This window comes from Oncorhynchus clarkii, chromosome 4 (genome assembly GCF_045791955.1).
Source record: "Oncorhynchus clarkii lewisi isolate Uvic-CL-2024 chromosome 4, UVic_Ocla_1.0, whole genome shotgun sequence".
NCBI classification, from domain to species: Eukaryota; Metazoa; Chordata; class Actinopteri; order Salmoniformes; family Salmonidae; genus Oncorhynchus; species Oncorhynchus clarkii.
In genome coordinates, this window is record NC_092150.1 from 56,155,813 (window position 1) to 56,176,441 (window position 20,629).

General features: G+C 43.9%; 2 protein-coding genes across 2 annotated transcripts; one reads left to right on the plus strand and one right to left on the minus strand.

Moving 5' to 3' along the window:
- Positions 1 to 76: 76 nt before the first annotated feature.
- Positions 77 to 10,465, minus strand: LOC139407734 (integrator complex subunit 7-like). Its single transcript, XM_071151588.1, has 20 exons — positions 10,264 to 10,465; positions 9,786 to 9,915; positions 9,444 to 9,590; positions 8,927 to 9,064; positions 8,679 to 8,725; positions 8,132 to 8,331; positions 7,466 to 7,588; positions 5,727 to 5,844; positions 5,192 to 5,326; positions 4,760 to 4,857; positions 4,294 to 4,533; positions 3,972 to 4,109; positions 3,236 to 3,442; positions 2,468 to 2,662; positions 2,146 to 2,249; positions 1,962 to 2,030; positions 1,594 to 1,726; positions 1,311 to 1,409; positions 930 to 1,118; positions 77 to 638 (listed from the first exon to the last, which is right to left on the minus strand). Exons 1-20 carry the CDS (start codon positions 10,355 to 10,357, stop codon positions 327 to 329), a joined length of 2,916 nt encoding a protein of 971 aa, XP_071007689.1. The 5' UTR covers positions 10,358 to 10,465; the 3' UTR covers positions 77 to 326.
- Positions 10,466 to 10,577: 112 nt separating this feature from the next.
- LOC139407735 (denticleless protein homolog) lies at positions 10,578 to 18,252 on the plus strand. Its single transcript, XM_071151589.1, has 15 exons — positions 10,578 to 10,712; positions 11,043 to 11,168; positions 11,276 to 11,368; positions 11,598 to 11,659; positions 11,783 to 11,903; positions 12,268 to 12,333; positions 12,703 to 12,818; positions 12,930 to 13,003; positions 13,280 to 13,383; positions 13,639 to 13,743; positions 14,927 to 15,039; positions 15,186 to 15,275; positions 16,344 to 16,482; positions 16,752 to 17,419; positions 17,553 to 18,252. The coding sequence occupies exons 1-15, from the start codon at positions 10,661 to 10,663 to the stop codon at positions 17,616 to 17,618; spliced, it is 1,995 nt and encodes a 664-aa protein (XP_071007690.1). The 5' UTR covers positions 10,578 to 10,660; the 3' UTR covers positions 17,619 to 18,252.
- Positions 18,253 to 20,629: the final 2,377 nt, after the last annotated feature.

Sequence of the window (20,629 nt, forward strand, 5' to 3'; positions counted from 1 at the left end):
AATTTGTCCTAGTGTCCCTAAACAGCATGACAACAATCAAGCCACAATCACACAAAGACTGACATTGCAGAGCTTCAATGAAATGTGGCCTTTAATAATTGACAGAATATTAGCAAACAGTCATCGGGAATTCTACAAGACAAGAAACTTCCTGGGGGGAGGTTCCTTCCTTTGTGACCACTAACCTAAGAAAAAATGGATAGGTGAAAGCTCACCAAGCCATTGCTCATGCCTCAATTGCTCCAGTCCAGTCTTTTCAGATGAGCGTTGACAAAGGAAAGGAAACATACAAACAAGTTATGGGACAACACAATGGGTTAGAGGTATCACTGGAAGCGGGCATATACACTACTCCTCTGGGGGGCCGGGGCCGTCTCGGGCCTAGCCTGCTGAGCCTGTTGCTGCTGTTGCTGGTTGTGGCGGAGCTGCTGGGCGTAAGGGTCTTCCAGGGACTTGACCGACACAGTGGTCTTGGGCCCGGTCTTCCACTCGATGCCGCTCTCGTCCACAACTGAGGCCTCCACGTTGACCATGTGGCTGCCCAGGATGGAGAAGTTAAGCAGGAACTGGGTGCTGAAGTAGTCATTGTGCGGCTCCACCCGCTGCTCAATCTCATTGGTGTTGCTGTCCAGTGGAATCTGATGGGAAATGAAATATGCTGTTGGTTACATACTTTGGTATTGAGTTGTATTAATCAAATACAATTAATGAAGCTGAACCAGTGAGTTGTAATTTTTTGTCTAAATTAAGCTAAAAAAAAAAGGGTCTAAAACCATAGTAGCTAGAGACATTGTAACTTTATAGGAAAAGCGTATGAGATATCCATCAACAGCCTCAACCGTTTATAACAACAGACCAGTAGTGTGTAAGGTAAATAACCACTGCAATAATCACGACTAGGGCAGGTGGTGGGATAGGTGAAGAGTCACCTTGTATTCGGGTCCACCAGTCTTGCTCTGAAGAGTGGAGCTGACGTTGAGGCAGACAGACTGAATTTTGCGGAACAGTCCGGGGGTGGAGCCATGCTGCACCACGCCCTCCACCTTCAGAGTCAGCTGTTGGTTGTTTTGCACTGGGATTGGCTCGGTCGGGGTTCGAGGAGATGGGGAAAGAGCAAGCTGGAAAAGCAACAAAAAAATAAGTCTGAATCAATTTCAATGCAAAATACTACTTCTTCATGTTATTGCAAATCTAATACATACATTTTACAGTGTACTAAATACCAACGCATCAAATGGCTCCTAAAGCAAAAACTGAGCTAAAGTAGTGTATTTCCCGAATAGTATTTTTTTATTGCATTAGTTAGTTACCTTAATACTGGTTGACTGAAGCTTCTGGAAGAAGTACCTCTGGAAGGACAGTGGGACCTTAAGCAGAGCTATGACCGCATCACATAGACAACCTGTGTGCTACATAAACAAAAACAAATAGGTTAGCATTTTGTCATCCCATTCACTGACCAGCTGGAAGAAGCATCATTACAGGTTAATTAGGGCAAGCAACTGAAAACTGTCCAAGTAGTGGTTCTCAGTTTGTCAATTTTCTTCATTTGGTGCCTAATGAACACAACCCTGGGTAGTTTGATGACCTTACCAGGTAAGAGACAGGAGGGTGCTTCCTGCTTAGGCCCTCCACTTCCTCCAGGACGTGGTTGAACACGGACATCATCCGCCTCTCATACTCGCTCTCTGTCTGCACTGAGCCCAGGGTCCCATAGTCCTGGAAACTGGAGGGCAGAACAGAGAGATATCCCATTTGCTTCAATAGAATTTTCACAAAATAAAATTAGTTTTGGTAAAATTCAGATTGAATCAACTGAAATGTCCAGACTAAAGTAAACTCTTCAAGACAACACTTCCTGGAATACTACGTTAGGCTGCTGGTGTGGTAAGGAAAATAATCCCCTAAACATTACACAGCAATGAGTGAATAAGGTTGTTAGTCATATTAACAAGCTTTACCTGGCTGAATGTGGGTCCAGTATCAGAGCCTCGATGACATGGGAGACCAGCAAGCAGCTCTGTTGTTGTCTGTAGCCAACAGTTAAAGACATGTGAGAGGATTGTCAATGGAAGTGGTTTTAACTAAGATTCTACTAATGATTTAATGGGCAAGGCGTGTCCATTCTCTTATGTTTAAGGATACAGTTCCACGTTACGGAGGGTGGCAGAGTCAGCGTCAAATGAGGATTGGTACAGGTCAGCGTAGCGGGCAGCAAGACTCCGGAACTCATCCATGGACACCCTCATCTGAGTTGGAGAAAGAAAATATAGAGATTGAGAGGTTTCTATATATCCATTGATGGAATAGATATCCGTGTTCATCCAGCCAGCCATTCATAACCCCCTTCTTCTGTACAGACTGACCCCCCAGTCTTACTGTATGGAGTAATGTTAGTACTACCATTCAATGGTTTTGAATTGACATTCAGAAATAGAATTTGAACTCAGTGTCCCTTCCCCTGTACCTGCATGGCGATGCGTCCGCAGCGCTGCAGCTCGTTGCCTGAGGTTAGGGCGATGGTGGTGGCAATGGCAGGGGGCGGGCTGGTCTTCAGGCTGTTGCAGGTGCAGATGAGCTGGGACAGGCCCTGGAGCGTGTCAATGCGCAGTTTCACAAAGTCACACTGGTACGACAGTGGGCTTAGGGGCGTGCTGGCAGCCTAGAGGTTGAGAGTTGACTTTCAATATTACCTAGCTCATTAACTGGATAGTTAAGCAGACTGGAAATAACCATTGAACTCCAGTACTACCTGGCTAAAAGGATTCTGACAGGTTTAACAGCACATAAAAACAATACAGCAGGGTTGGGGTAAATTCACAATTCATTTCAGTCAATTCACAAAGTTAATTGAAATCCAATTCACGAATGGAAATATTTTCAACTCATGAAATAGAATTTCTATTCACTTCCGGGATGGACTGAATTTAAAACTTAAATCGACTGCAACCCTGCTGTATTTTCATTTAACTAGGCAAGTCAGTTAAGAACAAATTCTTATTTACAATTACGGCCTAGGAACAGTGGGTTAACTGCCTTGTTCAGGGGCAGAACGACAGATTTATACCTTGCAAAATCGAATCCCCGATCTGACAACCTTTCGGTTACTGGCCCTACGCTCTAACCACTAGGCTACCTGCCATATTGAAACCTACAATAGGGGCAAGTCAGTTGTTTACAGTTGATTTAAAAATGGATCCGTTGCCTTCCTATAAGCAGGTTGCCAGCCACTGACCGTGAGGGAGGCAATGCCCTTCTGGTAGGAGCGCAGGGCCTCGGCGATGGCCGTCATGGCGGCGCTGTAGTCTCCGTCCTCCAGGCCGTTCAGACACTGCTCGGCCTGGGAGAACTCCTTCAGACTATTGAGCCAGAAGTAGAAGTGCTCGGAGGCCACACGTGTCCGCAAGCTCTGGTACAGCTCGCTGGAGAACTCATGGCAACCCTGCGAGGACAGAGGTCCAGACGAGATGTTATGGAGGCAGGCTGGCAAACAAAACACACAGGTCAGGACAGTAGGGTGGAAAAGCTTTTTCGAAACGTTTCCAAATACTGTGTTGAGGCGAGGCATCAGTATTAGTGACTAATGACTAAGGCCTGAATCCTAACCTGAGAACTGCGCGTGTTATTCAAGTTTTCACAAAAGTCTGTCAATGACATCAATGCATGATTTAGGCGAGTGCCAAGTTAAGTGTGGGCATTTAGGATTCCAACCTAAATGAGCGCAGCACGGATATTCCCTATACATATCACAGTATATGTCTATGGGGATAATCCTTCAACAGGAAGCTTATATATGTGCTTTATGCATTCATCTTTACTTGGGTTTACATGGACTTACTTCAGAGAGATGTAGACTACAAGTGCCTGCTTTATTTTATTAGGTTAATTTGACAGGGACAATGCAGGTATCAACATTTCTGCAAATGTGCCAGATTTAATAAACCTTTACTTCCCGCAGACTAGAAACTCACCATGCGCGAGGCCTGCCGGGCTATACAGTACACCGTCCAGCCGTTGGCCACGTTCTCCAGCTGCTGCTTGATCACAGTCTTCACCTCTGCCGACAGGGACGACTGGCTAGCCACAAACACCACCGTCGCCAAGGAAACCTGCGGGGAGCAGAGGGGAGGTGATAACACAAACCAGATGTCAGTATCCAGTAGGTGGGATTCATGATTGGAGAACAGCGTTAAATTGTGTGGTAAAAAACAAACAAATGCATTTCATTTCAACAACTTTATTAGTCCCCTTAGGGCAATGACAGTTAGTATTAGGGCTTTGTGTATCTCTCACCAGGAGCTCCTGCTGCTTGTCAGTGGACGAGTGGCTGACCACCCGGTAGAGGTCCACAAGATCCCCCAGCATGCCCTCTCCTAGCACAGGCAACTGAGTGGCGATGGCCGCCAGGGCGTGGCACATCAGCACGCGGGAGGGGTCGCGGGCCAAGTGCAGCTGGCACAGCAGGAACTCCACCGCTGATTGGCTGAGGTGGGGGCGACTCTTCAGCAGCTGGACCAATGACGTGAGAGCCGTCTGGGGAGTGAGAGGGAAACACACGGAGTGAGGAAAAGAATGAGTACACAATTACAACAAATGTGTTATAACTGTTTATTACAGATTTGTAAACCTATCTATAAACTAACAGTTAATAAATTACAGCGTTCACATGGCCGTTTATACGACTACTGAGTAAGCCAAGCATCTTTTCCCCTCACTGTACGAGTAATGTATAGACATATGGGTCCTGGGTGCTACCCACCTTGAGTGTGGCCTGAGCTCTGGGGCTGTCATCCTGACTGCAGAGCACCAGCAGAGACTCCAACCCCATCACTGTGTCCTGCTCCAGCTGCATCATGTCTGGAGAGGAAAAGCAGGACAGTAAGTCAGTGAAAGCATTAAAAAATATATTTTTTTGCAAAGAACAAAACACCGCAGTTAAAGAAATGGATGAGATGTAATTGTATTGCTGAAAACCCAAATACTGCACAGGTAATCTGTGAAGGCCTTTGAAGACCTTTGAGTGCATCAAACCCTTTTTTTTTTACCATGAATTAGTCCCCTACTGGAAGTTTTTCTAAGGTAAGCCCCATTTTAAAATGCCTGTGAAGTCCTGTGATGGTCAGGTAGCTAATGAAAGATGAGTAAGAGGACATCAAATACCACTAAGTGGTACCCTATACCCAGCGCCCACCTTTCTCTGGACATGAAATAGCGATGTTAGCGAGTACAGTGACTCCATGGGCAGCGACAGCCAGGTTGCTGTGGTAACAGCATTCCTGCACCAGCTTAACCAGGTCAGTGAGCCGGGGAGGGGCGGAAGCACCACCTGAGGGGTAGAAAGGAGGAATGTTTTGGGAAGTTCTGAACTCAACTTGAGTACTTGACTGAATGTTCCCAACATCACAAGGCCCCAAAACAGCAGGGCCCGTAATCACAAAGAGTCTCAGAGTGGGAGTGCTGATATAGGATCAGTTTTGCCCTTTAGATCATATGAATAAGATTCTATGGACAAATTACACCTGATTCTAGATTAGCACTCATACGCCGAGACATATTTTGAATGTGGGCCAAGAACTTAAAGCGATGCATGGTTAAACTTAAGAAAAACATTGTTTTAATTGAAAGTAAATGTGTCTTACGATTGATTGCCTGTACTGAAAGTCAGGCAATATTGCAATATACTGTACCTGTTCCAGGGTTGAAGTACTGTTTGCATTATACTGTACCTGTTCCAGGGTTGAAGTACTGTTTGATGGCGATGGTTCCAGAGAGGGTTGAGAGAACAGACAGCATGCCCAGCTTCAGGCTGTTGTAAGGGCTACTCAGGGCACACTCACACAGGGTCTACACACAGAGGAATAACCATTTATTTAATGCACTGCAATGAAAATAAATTAACACAGTATCATGAAAACATGGATTATCCTCAAAATACCCACTGAATGAATTCCCTACTTGCAGTTTGATTATGGAGGAATAACTTGCAGGTAGGTACATTACCAGTCAAGTTTGGGTTCTTTATTTTTACTATTTTCTACATTGTAGAATAATAGTAATGAAATAGCACATTTGGAATCAAGTAGTAACCAAAAAAAGTGTTAAACAAATCAAAATATATTTTAGATTCTTCAAAGTAGCCACCCTTGGCCTGGATGACAGCTTTGAACTCTCTTGGCATTCTCTCAACCAGCTTCATGAGGTAGCCACCTGGAATGCATTTCAATTAACAGGTGGGCCTTGTTAAAAGTTAATTTGTGGAATTTCTTTCCTTCTTAATGCGTTTGAGCCAATCAGTTGTGTTGTGACATGGTTGGGGTGGTATACTGAAGATAACCCTATTTGGTAAATTACAGTCCATATTATGGCAAGAAACATCTCAAATAAGCAAAAAGGAATGACAGTCCATCATTACTTTAAAACATGAAGGTCTGTCAATCCAGAAAATGTCAAGAACCTTGAAAAATTCTTGAAGTGTAGTCACAAAAACCAACACGTGCTATAATGAAACTGGCTCTCATGAGGACCGCCACAGGAAAGGAAGACGCAGAGTTACCCCTGCTGCAGAGGATAAGTTCATTAGAGTTACCAGCTTTAGAAATTGCAGCCCAAATAAATACTTCGGAGTTTAAGTAACAGACACATCGAAACATCAACTGTTCAGAGGAGACTGTGTGAATCAGGCCTTTGCTACAAAGAAACCACTACTAAAGGACACCAATAAGAAGAAAAGACTTGCTTGGGCCAAGAGACATGAGCAATGGATATTAGACCGGTGGAAATCTGTCCAAATTTGAGATTTTTGGTTCCAACCGCCTTGTCTTTGTGAGACGCAGAGTAGGTGAACAGATGATCTCTGCATGTGTGGTTTCCACCGTGAAGAATGGAGGAGGTGATGTGATGGTGCTTTGCTGGTGACTAATTTAAAATTCAAGGCACACAACCAGCATGGCTACCACAGCATTCTGCAGTGATACGCCATCCCATCTGGTTTGCGCTTAGTGTGATTATGACCCAACACACCTCCCGGCTGTGTAAGGGCTATTTGGCCAAGAAGGAGAGTGATGGAGTGCTGCATCAGATGACTTGGACCCCACAATCACCCAACCTCAAACCAGTTGAGATGGTTTGGGATGAGTTGGGCCGCAGAGTGAAGAAAAAGCAGCCAACAAGTGCTCAGCATATGTGGGAACTCCTTCAAGACTGAAAAGCATCCCAGGGGAAGCAGGTTGAGAGAATGCCAAGCGTGTGCAAAGCTGTCATCAAGGCAAAGGGCGCCTACTTTGAAGAACCTCAAATATATTTTGGATTTGTTTAAATATTTTTGGGTTACTACATGATTCCATGTGTGTTATTTCATAGTTTTTATGTCTTCATTATTATTCTACAATGTAGAAAAACCCTTGAAGGTGGGTAGGTGTGTACAAACTTTTGGCTGGTATTGTATGTGTGGGACATAAGACCCCACCTGAGTGTTTTCTCTGTTCCAGAGATGGGGGGCTTTTTTAGCCAGGAGCTTCAAGTCCTGGATAGCCAATCTCTTGACTGCTTTCCTGGGGTCCTCCTTCAGATATTGGAGAAGCAGCTGTAACTGCAGACAGTGGGGAAAAATAGACTAGCCATTAAACATTATTAAAAGCCTTCTACAGATCTCTCAGATTCTTGAGCTCAGGAGAGGAATTTAGATTTTATAGCCTGGGTGGATGCCACAGTATGCATCTGCATTAGCAATCTCCACTGTTGCTAAGCTTTGCTGTCATCTGGGCTTCAGAGTTGCAGGTGATATTAAGAAGTCACTTGTCACTCAAATTCTACACGTGGAGATCTGTTTGTATGATTGTTTTGGATGAAATGCACTCAGTCTGTGCTGTGGTGTCAACTTTAATACCAAATAGGGTCCAGCTGCCAAAAATTGTCTGAGTTGTGTACCAATGGGATTCTAATGTCCATTAGTGTCTGGGGAGAGACTGAGGATTTTCCTGACCAGCATCCCATTGACAGCACGACTAGCCAAAATCTAAAACTGACTTTTACCTTAATTTTAACCAATTTGAAAATGTAATATCAGTTTGCACGCCAGCCACGTCCCCATAGTTATCCCCTAGTGTCTGTTACTATTAAACTATCAAACTACCTGTTTGGGGATGTCAATGAGCGAGGAGGCGGCCAGCTGGGTGAAGGTGTGCAGGGTGACAATGACCATGGGGGTGGAGGGGTAGGAGGTGACCAGCTGCTGCAGCAGCTCTCGGCTGCTAGAGGCCAGGCTGGCATTGTGGTGCATGTGCTGCAACATAGGGATCAGCTTCAGTTTCAGGTCCACCGGGGTGTCCAGACCTGGAGAGAAAGAAGAGCGTAGTGATAGCACGGCCCAGTGGGAGATCAACTGGGTAATGTTCAGTTGGCACGAAATGGAAGAAAAAGTTCAGAAACCCGAAGGTACTATCTGAACTTGTCCAATAACAAAACGCTTGCATTGGTTTGTTGCAAAATGTGTTGCTACAGTGTAGACTAATGAACATGACCCTGGATGCTTTACTTAAAAGGAATTGCATGGCCTTTTCTTCTCTACAACACCACCAATGTGCTTGGTCAGTTGCTTGTAAATAACTAAACACAAATTTCACAGAATGTAATATGATTCTGCACAAGATGTTCACATGATACTAGAGACATTATGTTACCTTGAATCATTTCACTGATTTTGTTGCAAATCCCAGCTGCAAAGTCTCTACAGATTGAAAGGGACAAAGAACAGAACATGTTCAATGAGTCAGACACTGAATACATCATTATTCCTCTTTCCTGGATGGGGCATAGAACAAAACAATTCTCAACAGTTTGCAAGGGATTAATCCAAGTTAAAATCATGACAGTTTGGGCAGACAACATAGACCACATTGAAACTTATCTCAAACAGAGACCCACTTACTTTGACTGTGCAGAGAAGCAGGCCGATGCAAAAATGGCGGCCTCTACTTCGACGTTGTCATGAGAATCCAGACTTTGGTGAACGCTGTGATGGGCATTCTTCCTTTCCGGGATGATAGTGGCCAAACTGCCAAGCATCCTTCATAATTTTTGTTTTTTGAATTTAAAAAACAGGACAAAACACAGAGAATTAGAAATCATGTAAGTGAAGATGATTGAGTCTTTACAAAGAAAAATAAAAGCTTGGTCTTCTATGGTGTATGTATGACATTTTCTTTTGGAATCAGTGAGGTTTCTCATAATTGTGCCTGGGAATGACAACCTAGCCTCGATTAAAAAAAATATTAAAAAATCACATTGTTGTAGGTATGTAATATTTCTGAATCCGTTCTCTGAAATGTGAGACTAACGATGACCACCATGCAAATCTGCAACACAGCCACTGTGTGGAATGTGGATTTAACCACCATCATAAGATATCAAACCCAAAATGGAAAGAGAAGTGCACGTTATGGCACCTGAGAGTGATGGCTCTGGCCACAGGGTCATTGCTGTGGATGACAGAGAAGACCCTCTTGACAAACTCGTCCACGTTAAGGATCTTCTCCAAGTGCTTCTCGCTCTGTTGAGTCACCTTCAACACACAGAGGCGCAGAAAGTTGTTCCTGAAAGAGGGGAGAGGTATGTTTATTTATTACAGTAGGAGGACAATACGGTCAAAACTCACTCTGGTTAGCTGCCTTGGAACGATTCTGAGGCAGAGGTTTATGCATTTTAATACATATCAGTAACGACAAGTGAAAAGTGCATTTATGATTTGGCAGAGTAATGTCTAGTTGAAATGTCACAATTCTCTGTACCCAAGCCTGAAGATATCTGCCAGTTTCAGAAAAGCAGAGTTGATGAGGATGGGGAAAGGGTACTTCTGGAAGAGTTTGGGGAAGAGGACCACTGCTTCACATTGTTCCCCAAGCTTCCCAGACCGCAAACCTGTAACAAATGACAGAAATTCAGTCAAACATGTAGATTTATCAGTGTACACAGATCTGGAAGGACAACTTCAGTTCCATCCCCTGTAGCCATATGCCTAACTGACAAACGTCTGAATGCAGTTCAAGTTTGCTCGTCACTGAGGCGAAAACCTAGCGTTCGCTACTAAGAAGCTAGCTTTCTTGTAACTAACAAATGTGCCGTTGTGTGCCCTTGAATGCATGAACTTCCGGGGATACATGACACAGAACAGTTGTTTAAAATGTTAAGCTGTTAAACTAGTTTCGCATTGATACGGATAACAAATGGCTAGCCACCTAGCTTGTTGCCAGCCGGCTAACTACACACCTTTGTCCAACTCCATGAGAGCTGAATTTGCATCCAATTCTTGTTCCCCATAACCGGCCTCTGACAAGAATGACCGTGCAGTAGAAAGCGACATTGTTTATATTTTAGACTTCACGTGAAACAACTGTATGTTATATTTTAAAGTATTAGTTCAGCCACCGGATATAGCTAACGTGTTCCGTTCGGCCCAGAGGTATGAAGTGACGTAATACAGGAAGTATAACATTTCCAACCAATCAGCGAGCGCGACGCAACATTAGCGGGAGATTCGTCTCTTCTTTCAGTTCATTAGTTCGCGGGAAAGGGGAGAAACAAACAGAAGATCACAGCACAGGAATTGCTCTGACGAATAGAAATAGTTTTTAAAAAATCGTCTGGCTTCGGCTGAGTTAGAGAAATGCTTTTTCGCTCCATTGTTGACAGAGGAGTCCGTAAACGGAGGCGCAATGGTAAGAATGTTAATGTAGACAGTAGTCTGCCTTCAATGTTTCTAGGCAGCTATAGCACAGAACAATGAGAAAGATATTTGGCTATAGCTAGCTAGTTAGCCAAAGTTAGTTAGTTAACTAGCTCAGCTGTGTTTACTTCAGCATTGTTGGCTGCTAGGCTGGCCATTTTGTGATGCTAATGGATGGATGGGTGGATATTGTTGTGGGGAAGTGGCTAGCGTTAACAAATAGCTAAGGAGGTCCTTGGCGGTTCCTGGGGATGGATATCACACACGGTTTTCGCTGCATGTTTCATAGTGGTTGTATTTGTTGTTTCCTCTTCTCCACCAGACCTCAGCCCAAAGTACCCGTTGTCCTCCCTGCTGAACGGCTACCAGTGTGCACGGCATGATGAACACATCTCATACGGGAACATGGGGGTAGCCGTGCCCCCTTTTGGATGCGCCTTCTCTACAGGTAATACAGGAAGTACTCTACTGTATGCCTATGAAGGCGTTAACCATGAACCACTGTCCCGATGTCCTGTTTTCTTCTGTTAACCACTTATTTTCCTGGCGTTTTAGCTCGAGGGTTGCAGAGTGTATTTGCTGTGGCCAACGAGGAGGGTGTCTTGAGGCTCTACAACACAGATAACAGACAGAGTCCAGTCCTGAAAGGTAACTTATCACCTGAGTGGCAAAACCACATGACCAACAGAGTAATTCAAGCATCTTGTTTTTTGGGCTGAGACAACAGATGATATGATAATGCACCCATATTATGCAGACCGCCTAGCCATTGCAGCTCTCTGAATCTCCAGCCTAGCTTGCCTTGTTTTAGGACCATAACTCATTAAATGTCATTAGATGCCAATTGGGGTATAAACTTTATTTTGCTATTCCATAGAATGGATGGCACACGAGAATGCTGTCTTTGACCTTGCTTGGGTGCCAGGGGAGGCTAGCTTGGTGAGTAGGATAAGTTTTCCCTGATTGACCACTGTGTGTGATGTGAAACAGACTACTACTTTCTATAGACGTGTTAGAAGATGCATAGAAGATGCATGATAAAATGTTGTGTATTTCCATCAGGTGACTGCATCAGGTGATCAGATGGCCAAGCTGTGGGACGTGGCATCGGGGGAACTCCTTGGCAGCTTCAAGGGGCACCAGTGCAGCCTCAAATCTGTTGCATTCACACAGCAAGAGAAAGGTCATTTTCATATCAATTCAATAACTTTATTGTCCTAGAGCGGCAGCACATGATACATTAAAAACGAAGCCATATATATAATAAAGTATGTTTCCTGAATGCAGAGACATGGCTTTGAGTGTATGGTCTTTCAGATTTCTTGTGTGTGTGTGTGTATACCCATGCCTAAAAGGTTTTTTATTATAGGCATCATCACAGAACAGCTTGACAATTCATCTACTGAGAACAAAACTCTCCTTAAACAGCTGCTGCAGAGTTTCTGTTTTTCACCAGGGGAGCCTGTGCTTTTTAGGCCACTGCACACTTTGTTGTTTGTGTCCGAAAACTTCTTTGTAACCATGCAAACTTCTCTCTTCTCCAACAGCTGTGTTCTGTACTGGGGGCCGAGATGGGAATATTATGGTCTGGGACACCAGGTGCAGCAAAAAAGGTAAGGACAGATATGAAAGTGATTACCGTTTTCTTTAGTGTAAACAGTATGTTTGAAATCGATAGGTTAGTCGTTGCAGATTTTGGATCTTAAATCTTTCAAAAGTTAGAATATTGCAGTGAGTAAAGCCAGGACTAAAATCTTGGGTAATTGTGCCTAATGCTCTATTAAGTTCTAGGCTGAGACGTTACAGGCAAGTCTATGGGCCAAATGTCCCCTCCAGAAATTGTGATCAGTCACAAGAAAATCTGTGCACCGGAACAAAGTTCCTTGTTAGTTGTTACAGACTGTTGACAGATGCTGCGATACCAGTTATGTATGTCTATCTACGAGAGATTGAGTGGGTAATGGTGTTTGTTTTCCCTTCAGATGGATTCTACAGGCAGGTGAAGCAGATCAGCGGGGCTCACAATAAGACGGATAGAAACACACCCTCTAACACGAAGAAGAGACGCTCAGGCACACGTGGCATGGCCCCCTCTGTGGTTAGTAGTAAAACTGATCCAGTGTCAGTTTTATTGTTCACTTCATACTGATTATAGTTCAGGACTGGGATATTAAGAGCAAATCTGAAATCTGTTCTCCATGTCTTGTAGGACTCCCAGCAGAGTGTCACTGTGGTGCTGTTCCGTGATGCACACACCCTTATCTCTTCAGGAGCTGTTGATGGGTAAGAAATCTGATGTTTAATACTTCAATGCTACTGAGCAGTGCTGCGCTGCCCTGGTTACGTACTGCGCTGGCCAGTTTACGTATCTGACACAGTTGCTGAACCTGGCTGAAAAGGACATTGAAAGGATAACATCTGAGCCAGTATGGTTTGGATTGGCACGATGGTGTGACAAGCTTATTAAAAATCTAGATGACTGTCATAGGGATGTATGTGAAGCCAGCACCACAAAGAACGATTCTTACTTTCGAATGTGATGTTTTTCCTTTTAACCAGGATAATCAAGATGTGGGACCTTCGGAAAAGCTACACTGCATACCACCACGACCCCATACCACTCCAGGTGTACCCGTACCCAGGCTCCAGCACACGAAAGCTAGGTGGGTTTTCTCAAACATGACTCATATTCTTGATAATTGTATCCTTCCTTCCTTGGAATAGGCTAATATCTTATAAGATATTACTGGATTGGTGAAGCTACTGTCTGGAACTCATCCTTTCATCAAAGTAAAGTAAAGATCAGTGAATTCTGTAAAGGACTGAAGGAAGCAGTTTACAAGTATTCAAACATGTTGTTGTTTAAAAAAAGTGTTTGTTTCATAGAGTGTAGGACCTGACCTGTGTTCTCTGGGTAGGTTACTCGGGGCTGGTGTTGGACTCCACCGGCTCCAACCTGTTCTCCAACTGCATCGACGACAACATCTACATGTTTAACGTCAGTGGATTGAAAACCACTCCAGGTAAACAAATGCCTTCTGCATGTCATTCTATTTATATGGCCACGTCCATCAAAAGCATGGCTGCATTCAGCCCATGACTTTGTTTTATGGCAAGTTACTCTAATGCATCTGTATAGTCTCCCATCCATTCACATTAAGCTCCTGCATGCCATTACATTTTTTTATGTCACTACCACTGTTTTCCACCAGGTGGGGCTGCACACTACTGTACGGTTGAAACAATTTTATTTATGGGAAGCTGTCAGATAGGCAAAAATGCCATACTTTGGGAAGATTTATTTGCTTGAATAGCTAGTTCAACTGCATGTGCCAACACCGTCATAATGAAAGTGGCTACTATCATTTGGCTAACGTCTCCTCTCCTGAAACTATTCCCCAGGTCGTTGCTGTAAAATGAGAATGTGTTCTAGTCAACTTACCTGATAAAATGAATAACAATATAACGTGCCAAACAAGTATGGTATTAAACCGTCTTTACAATGGCCCAGAGGTTGTTAAACAGACAGGTTGGGTACAGTGTATACAGGAGACTGTCTGACTGAAAGAGATGAGAAACACCTCTGTGTTTGTGTTCTTAATGAGTCATCTAAGCCTGGGATGTGTTCATTAGGACATGCAAAGGATTTATTTATTTATTTTTTAAGTTAGTGGAAAGCAAAAATGTGCGGTTCTTATTTACTCCGCTGTCTACTGTTCGGTGCCTAATGAACACCACCCTGGTATTTTTACCCACTAGCTGAGACTGGGTGCTGCACTGCTGGGTGTGGGGTCTTTATTCCGACACTAGTCAAGAATGTAGCCCAGGGGGGTCTAACTTACAATGTGACCAGTCCTTTGACCGAACAGGAAGTAATATGTGTGTTGACTGGAGTGTCTCCTCAGCAGGGCTCTACAGTGCGACCAATTTACATGCATGTGTGACCTGGACATTTTATTTAGGAGCACCATTGCACCTAGAAAAATTAAGGATTCTAGATTTAATATTGCAAATATTTTTCATTGTGCTCCTACTTTTTTTTCAACTTGGGCACAAAAATTCTTCTTAGTTGAGCCCTGCTCCTCAGGATGATATTTATTTAGTTATGTTGACCACTTTTTGTGTACTCGCCCTGTGTACTCTGAACAACAATGTCTGGTTATGTGCACATTATATCTGATGTTCTAACATGTCTTTCTTTTTCAGTGGCAGTCTTCGCTGGTCACCTCAACTCCTCGTTTTACGTCAAGTCCACTGTTAGCCCAGACGACCAGTTCCTGGCTAGTGGCTCAAGTGACCATCATACATACATCTGGAAGGTGAGCTGACATTTAGATTTACCCAATCCAGGGAAAACCTTTGAAAAGCAGACTGATGGACGATTGCTGACAAATTAACATGCTTTGACTATTTAATAACTATTATATCCATGCATTTTATAATGTGTCTTAACCTCCTATTTCAGATCTCCGACCCAAAGCAGGTTCCTATGATGCTTCAGGGCCATAAGCAGGAAGTGACCTCCATCGCGTGGTCCCCAACAGATTTCACAAAGGTGAGATCTAAGATTTTGTCTATGTTCACATAGCCAGCATGATTTCAGATGGTTTGTGTTAAGAATGTTATTCTTATCAAATCAAACTTTGTCACATGCGCCGAATACAACAAGTATAGATCTTACCATGAAATGCTTACTTACAAGCCCTTAACTAACATTGCAGTGCAATAAGCATTAAGAACATTTTTACTGAATAAACTAAAGTAAAAAATAACAAGGCTATATACAGTACCGATAGTCGGTGTGCGGGGGTACAGGTTAGTCGAGGTAATTTGTACATGTAAGTAGGGGTGAAGTGACTATGTATAGATAATAAACAGAGAGTAGCAGCAGTGTACAATTTAAATGGGGGGGGGGTCAATGTAAATAGTCCGGTGGCCATTTGATTAATTGTTCAGCAGTCTTATGGCTTGGGGGTAGAAGCTGTTAAGGAGACTTTTGGTCCTAGATTTGGCGCTCCGGTACCACTTGCCGTGTGGTAGCAGAGAGGAAAGTCTATGACTTGTGTGACTGGAGTCTCTGACAATTTTTGGGGCTTTCCTCTGACACTGCATATTATATAGGTCCTGGATGGCTGGAAGCTTGACCCCAGTGATGTACTAGGCCGTACGCACTACCCTCTAATGTCTTACGGTCAAATGCTGAGCAGTTGCCGTATCAGGCGGTGATGCAACCGGTCAGGATGCTCTCGATGGTGCAGCTGTAGAACTTTTTGAGGATCTGGGGACCCATGCCAAATCTTTTCAGTCTCCTGAGGGGGAAAACGTGGTGTGTCCTCTTCATGACTGTCTTGGTGATGTGGACACCAAGGCACTTGAAACTCTCCACCCGCTCCACTACAGCCCTGTCAATGTTAATGGGGGCCTGTTCGGCCCGGCCCGCCTTTTCCTGTAGTCCACAATCAGCTTTTTTTTGTCTTGCTCATGTTGAGGGAGAGGTGGTTGTCCTGGCACCACACTCCGTTCACCATTGAAACAATGATGTGTGCAGCATTCAGTCTGGCTTAACCAGGCTAGGTGAGGTGCAAATTGGGGCCCTGTGTAATCTCATGCTCTGTCTTGTCAGATTGCTTCCTGCTCTGACGACAACACCGTACGGATCTGGCGTCTGGACCGGGGGACGGATGGAGCAAAGTCCTCTGTCGGAGAGGCCAACCTGGTGGGCTGGGCATATCCTAAACCTGCCACCACCGTGTCCATTCCAAGTGAGTATCGCTACTGCTGCTATTTATCAGCAGAGGATACATTACATTTTTTACATGCCGATCAATGAGGGAATTGGATAGGACATTAATAAAATGGCCTGATGAAGATGGGGAATATCTGGAATTTCGTATCCAATGCAGTGGTTACCATCCTTAATTGTTTTTACTGGTCTGTGTAGCCAAACGATAACCAAGATGACTACCTCCAATGCTTCTTGAACAAGCGGAACTCTTTGGATTGAAACTGAAACTCTGCTTCTCTCTCTAAGGGCCTTTGAACCACATGGAATCCACCCCAGCCAAGAGTCCCCAGGCAGGGAGTCTGGGGGCCCTGTCCTCCCCCCAGCCTGCCGCCTGCTCCGGTAGTAGAGCCGACATGCCTCTACCCTCCAGCACCACCACCTTCTCCACCCTTCAGGGTGCTAAAGCCACCCTCCTATGCCAGAAAACACCCTCCTCCATCAGGAACTGGTTTTCCCGAACCCCCGGGTCTCCTTGGGGACAGGTCACCTCTCCTCTCCACACAGTGCTCAGCCCCCAGAGCCCAACCGGTACTACTCCCTCGGAGAGGAGGGCCAAGCGCCGACTGGAGACGGGTGACTGTGGGGCAGCAGGGGGCTGCGATGGTGCAGGGGAGTGCAACTGCATTACGGAGCTCTACCCCGCAGCCAAGAGCAGCCGAGGACTGGCAGGCATGTGCCGCCCAAGCCAGGAGCCACCTCAGGCGGGCACAGAGAGGAGTGAGGCCTGGGAAGGAGCAGACCTCCAGGTGGAGGACCCATCCACACAGGCAGACAAGGAGAACCACTCTCCAGGTGGGGCAGACTGGTTGTCAGTGATGAGCCAGAGGCTGAGGAAGGGTGTGGGAAACACCAGCAGCATTCCCAGAAGCCCCATTGCCTGCAAGAGGCGAGATGGCAGGATGCCCACCTCACCGGTATGCACAAGTTGACCTGAAATTAGTGATGTTACAGTATGACCAGGATTGGCTCCCTATGTAGAACAAACACTGATGGCTCTAACTGCATAATATGGTACCTGTTGTCATTTATCTTTCTCTTCTCTCTCAGGCAATGCGCTCTCCACGATCCATGCAGAAAATATCCTCCTACTTCCGGCAAAAGACTTTGGAGTAATCAGTTTGGATTGAAATTGTGCTCTCAGTGCTGAGTGAGAGCACAATATATGTATTTTAATTGGGATCACTGTTCAACTGAGAAATATTTTTAAAGATGCATTTATACAGTATCAGTCAAAAGTTTGGACACAGCTGAGCTGCTCATTCAAGTTTTTTTTTTTTTTTACTGTTTTTTACATTGTAGAATAATAGTAAAAACATCAAAACTATGAAATAACACATGGAATCATATCGTAACCAAAAAAGTGTTAAACAAATCCAAATTTATTTGAGATTCTTCAAAGTAGCCACACTTTGCCTTGATGACAGCTTTGCACTCTCTTGGCATTCTCAACAAGCTTCATCTGGAATGCTTTTTCAACAGTCTTGAAGGATTTCCCACATGCTGAGCAAATGTTGGCTGCTTTTCCTTCACTCATCCCAAACCATCTCAATTGGGTTGAGGTCCGGTGATTTGTGGAGTCCAAGTCATCTGATGCAGCACTCCATCGCTCTCCGTATTGGTCAAATATCCCTTACACAGTCTGGGGGTGTGTTGGGTCATTGTCCTGTTGAAAATCAAATGATTGTCCCACTAAGCCCCAACCAGATGGGATGGCGTATCACTGCCGAATGCTGTGGTAGCCATGCTGGTTGTGTGCCTTTTTGAATTCTAAATAAATCACTGACAGTGTCAGCAGCAAAGCACTATCACACCACTTCCTTCACGTTGGGAACCACACATGCAGAGATCATCCGTTCACCTACTCTGCATCTCACAAAGACATTGCAGTTGGAACCAAATATCTCAAATTTGGACTCATCAGACTAAAGGACAGATTTCCACTAGTCTAATGTCCATTGCTCGTATTTCTTGGCCCAAGTAAGTCTCTTCTTATTGGTGTCCTTTTAGTAGTGGTTTCTTTTTTTCAGCAGCAGCAATTTGACCATGAAGGCCTGATGTTACACGGTCTCCTCTGAACAGTTGATGTGTCTGTTACTTGAACTCTGACGCATTTATTTGGGCTGCAATCTGAGTGCAGTTAAGGCTAGTAACTCTAATGATCATATCTTCTGCAGCACAGGTAACTTTGGGTCTTCCTTTTCTGTGGCGGCCCTTATGAGAGCTAGTTTCATCATAGCGCTTGATGGTTATTCATATTTCTTCATTTTCACAGGATTGACTGACCTTCATGTCTTACAGTAATGATGGACTGTTTATTTGTGCTTATTTGAGCTGTTCTTGCCATAATATGGACTTGATCTTTTTGTTTAACACTTTTTTGGTGTGTTATTTCATAGTTTTGATGTCTTCACTATTTTCTACATTGTAGAATGATAAAGAAAACCCTTGAATGAGCAGGTGTGTCAACTTTTCACTGGTATTGTATATATGTGGGTTGATTCTTAACCTCTAAATACTCAATGGGTACAATATTGCGTATCCTTAAAACAGGTTGTTCGCTCAACATAGAAGACAAACTTTTGAGTTTCCTCGTCTCATGTCTTTATTTTGTGCATTAACTTTGTATACTTGGTGTGGCTTTTTCTGCCATCAGTTTATTCATTTGTATGAGATATTGTATAAGTTCTGTGAAAATTTGGATTTTGTGTGTGTATATACATTAACTTTGATTATTGCTTGTATAAACTGACTTTAGCCAAAGTTGCTGTGTCTTTCTGAACTTTTCATTGATTAAATACCATCACCTTGGCATACAACTTTGGAGTGGTACAGATCTAGGATCAGCTTTTCCTCCCTTAACCATTAGTGGGTGAAATTCTTCACCTTACACCGTTCATGTCATGTTTGAATTCCAGTGTTGGCTCCCCATACTGAATAATTAGCTGTGTCACTACCACTTCACGCTACAATTCATGAAGTGACCATGGGACTGGAATTAGTACTAGAGAAGTATGTCAGATTTCACTACCAAATATTTAGATTTTGCAGAAAGCATGTCCCTAGACAACAATACTTGTAAAATAAAAAATGTTAAGAGGCAACTTTGTTGTGTTGTTGGTATCTTAGAAACATGTCTATGGTACTGTGTACTGCATTTCTCGTTAGGTTTACAGCCCCATGCAATGCTGTTCATCAGTAAAAGGTTTCCAACACTGGTCTCCAACCTGTTTTTACTTAATACTTTCCCCCTCTGTTGTTTTAACCTGACACCAAAGGTTATTTGTCACATGCTTCGTACACAACAGGTGTAGACTAACTGAAATGCTTACTTGCGGGCCCTTCCCAACAATGCAGAGAGAAATAATAGATCATTAATGACACAATTTAATTCATTTAGCAGACACTCTTATTCAGAGCAATTTACAGGAGCAATTAGGGTTAAGTGCCTTGCTCAAGGGTACATCAGCAGATTTTGCACATAGTTGGCTCGGGGAAGCACACCAGCAACCTTTCAGTTACTGACCCAATGCTCTTAACCGCTAAGCTACCTGCCACCCTCATTATTAAAAGCAATAATAAACACATGCGTTTTGCGCTGTGTTAATCGTATTTTGACAAACAATTAGATAATTATTTATCCTTTGTGCTGAAAGGAAATTTGGAATGCATGATAGTTTGTGTACCTGTCAACCTGCAATGTATTTGTCTCATGATAACATTTTCTTCTGCTCTCTTCATGTGTTCACGTGCAAAGGTTAGCATGCTACTAGTGCTTGAGGGCTTACATTCAGAGAATCACATGGGGTCAAACCACTCACTTTGCTGTAATAACCTAACGTAGAAGGTGTAGAAAGACCCCTGAGCAGAGTCCCCACTTCCAATTTTCAGGGGAAATGGAAGTTAGGTTGAAAATAGGCCCTCTCTATCCCTGAAAACCATCAACATCCGTTTTCTGCAAACACTTCTAAGGGTGTTGCTGTAAAATGTAGGGGACAGGTTTATGGTCCATGCTATCTGGGAATCCTTGGGATGTCCTTACCCCATTGAAGTTGAAATTTAAAATGGTTACAGTAAGGGTTAAGGTTAGGTTAGGGACTTCCCAACGATTCTGGATAGCAGTAACC

What these genes read in the sequence shown, in the direction of transcription:
- LOC139407734 (XM_071151588.1), bottom strand. Translation starts at nt 10,357, where the DNA reads ATGTCGCTTTCTACTGCACGGTCATTCTTGTCAGAGGCCGGTTATGGG. An exon ending in TCATTGACATCCCCAAACAG is followed by an intron (nt 7,589 to 8,131) that starts GTAGTTTGATAG and finishes CACTGTCTGCAG; the next exon opens with TTACAGCTGCTTCTCCAATA. An exon ending in GAGCTCAGGCCACACTCAAG is followed by an intron (nt 4,534 to 4,759) that starts GTGGGTAGCACC and finishes CTCACTCCCCAG; the next exon opens with ACGGCTCTCACGTCATTGGT.
- LOC139407735 (XM_071151589.1), top strand. Translation starts at nt 10,661, where the DNA reads ATGCTTTTTCGCTCCATTGTTGACAGAGGAGTCCGTAAACGGAGGCGC. An exon ending in TGGATTGAAAACCACTCCAG is followed by an intron (nt 13,744 to 14,926) that starts GTAAACAAATGC and finishes TTTCTTTTTCAG; the next exon opens with TGGCAGTCTTCGCTGGTCAC. An exon ending in CACCACCGTGTCCATTCCAA is followed by an intron (nt 16,483 to 16,751) that starts GTGAGTATCGCT and finishes TCTCTCTCTAAG; the next exon opens with GGCCTTTGAACCACATGGAA.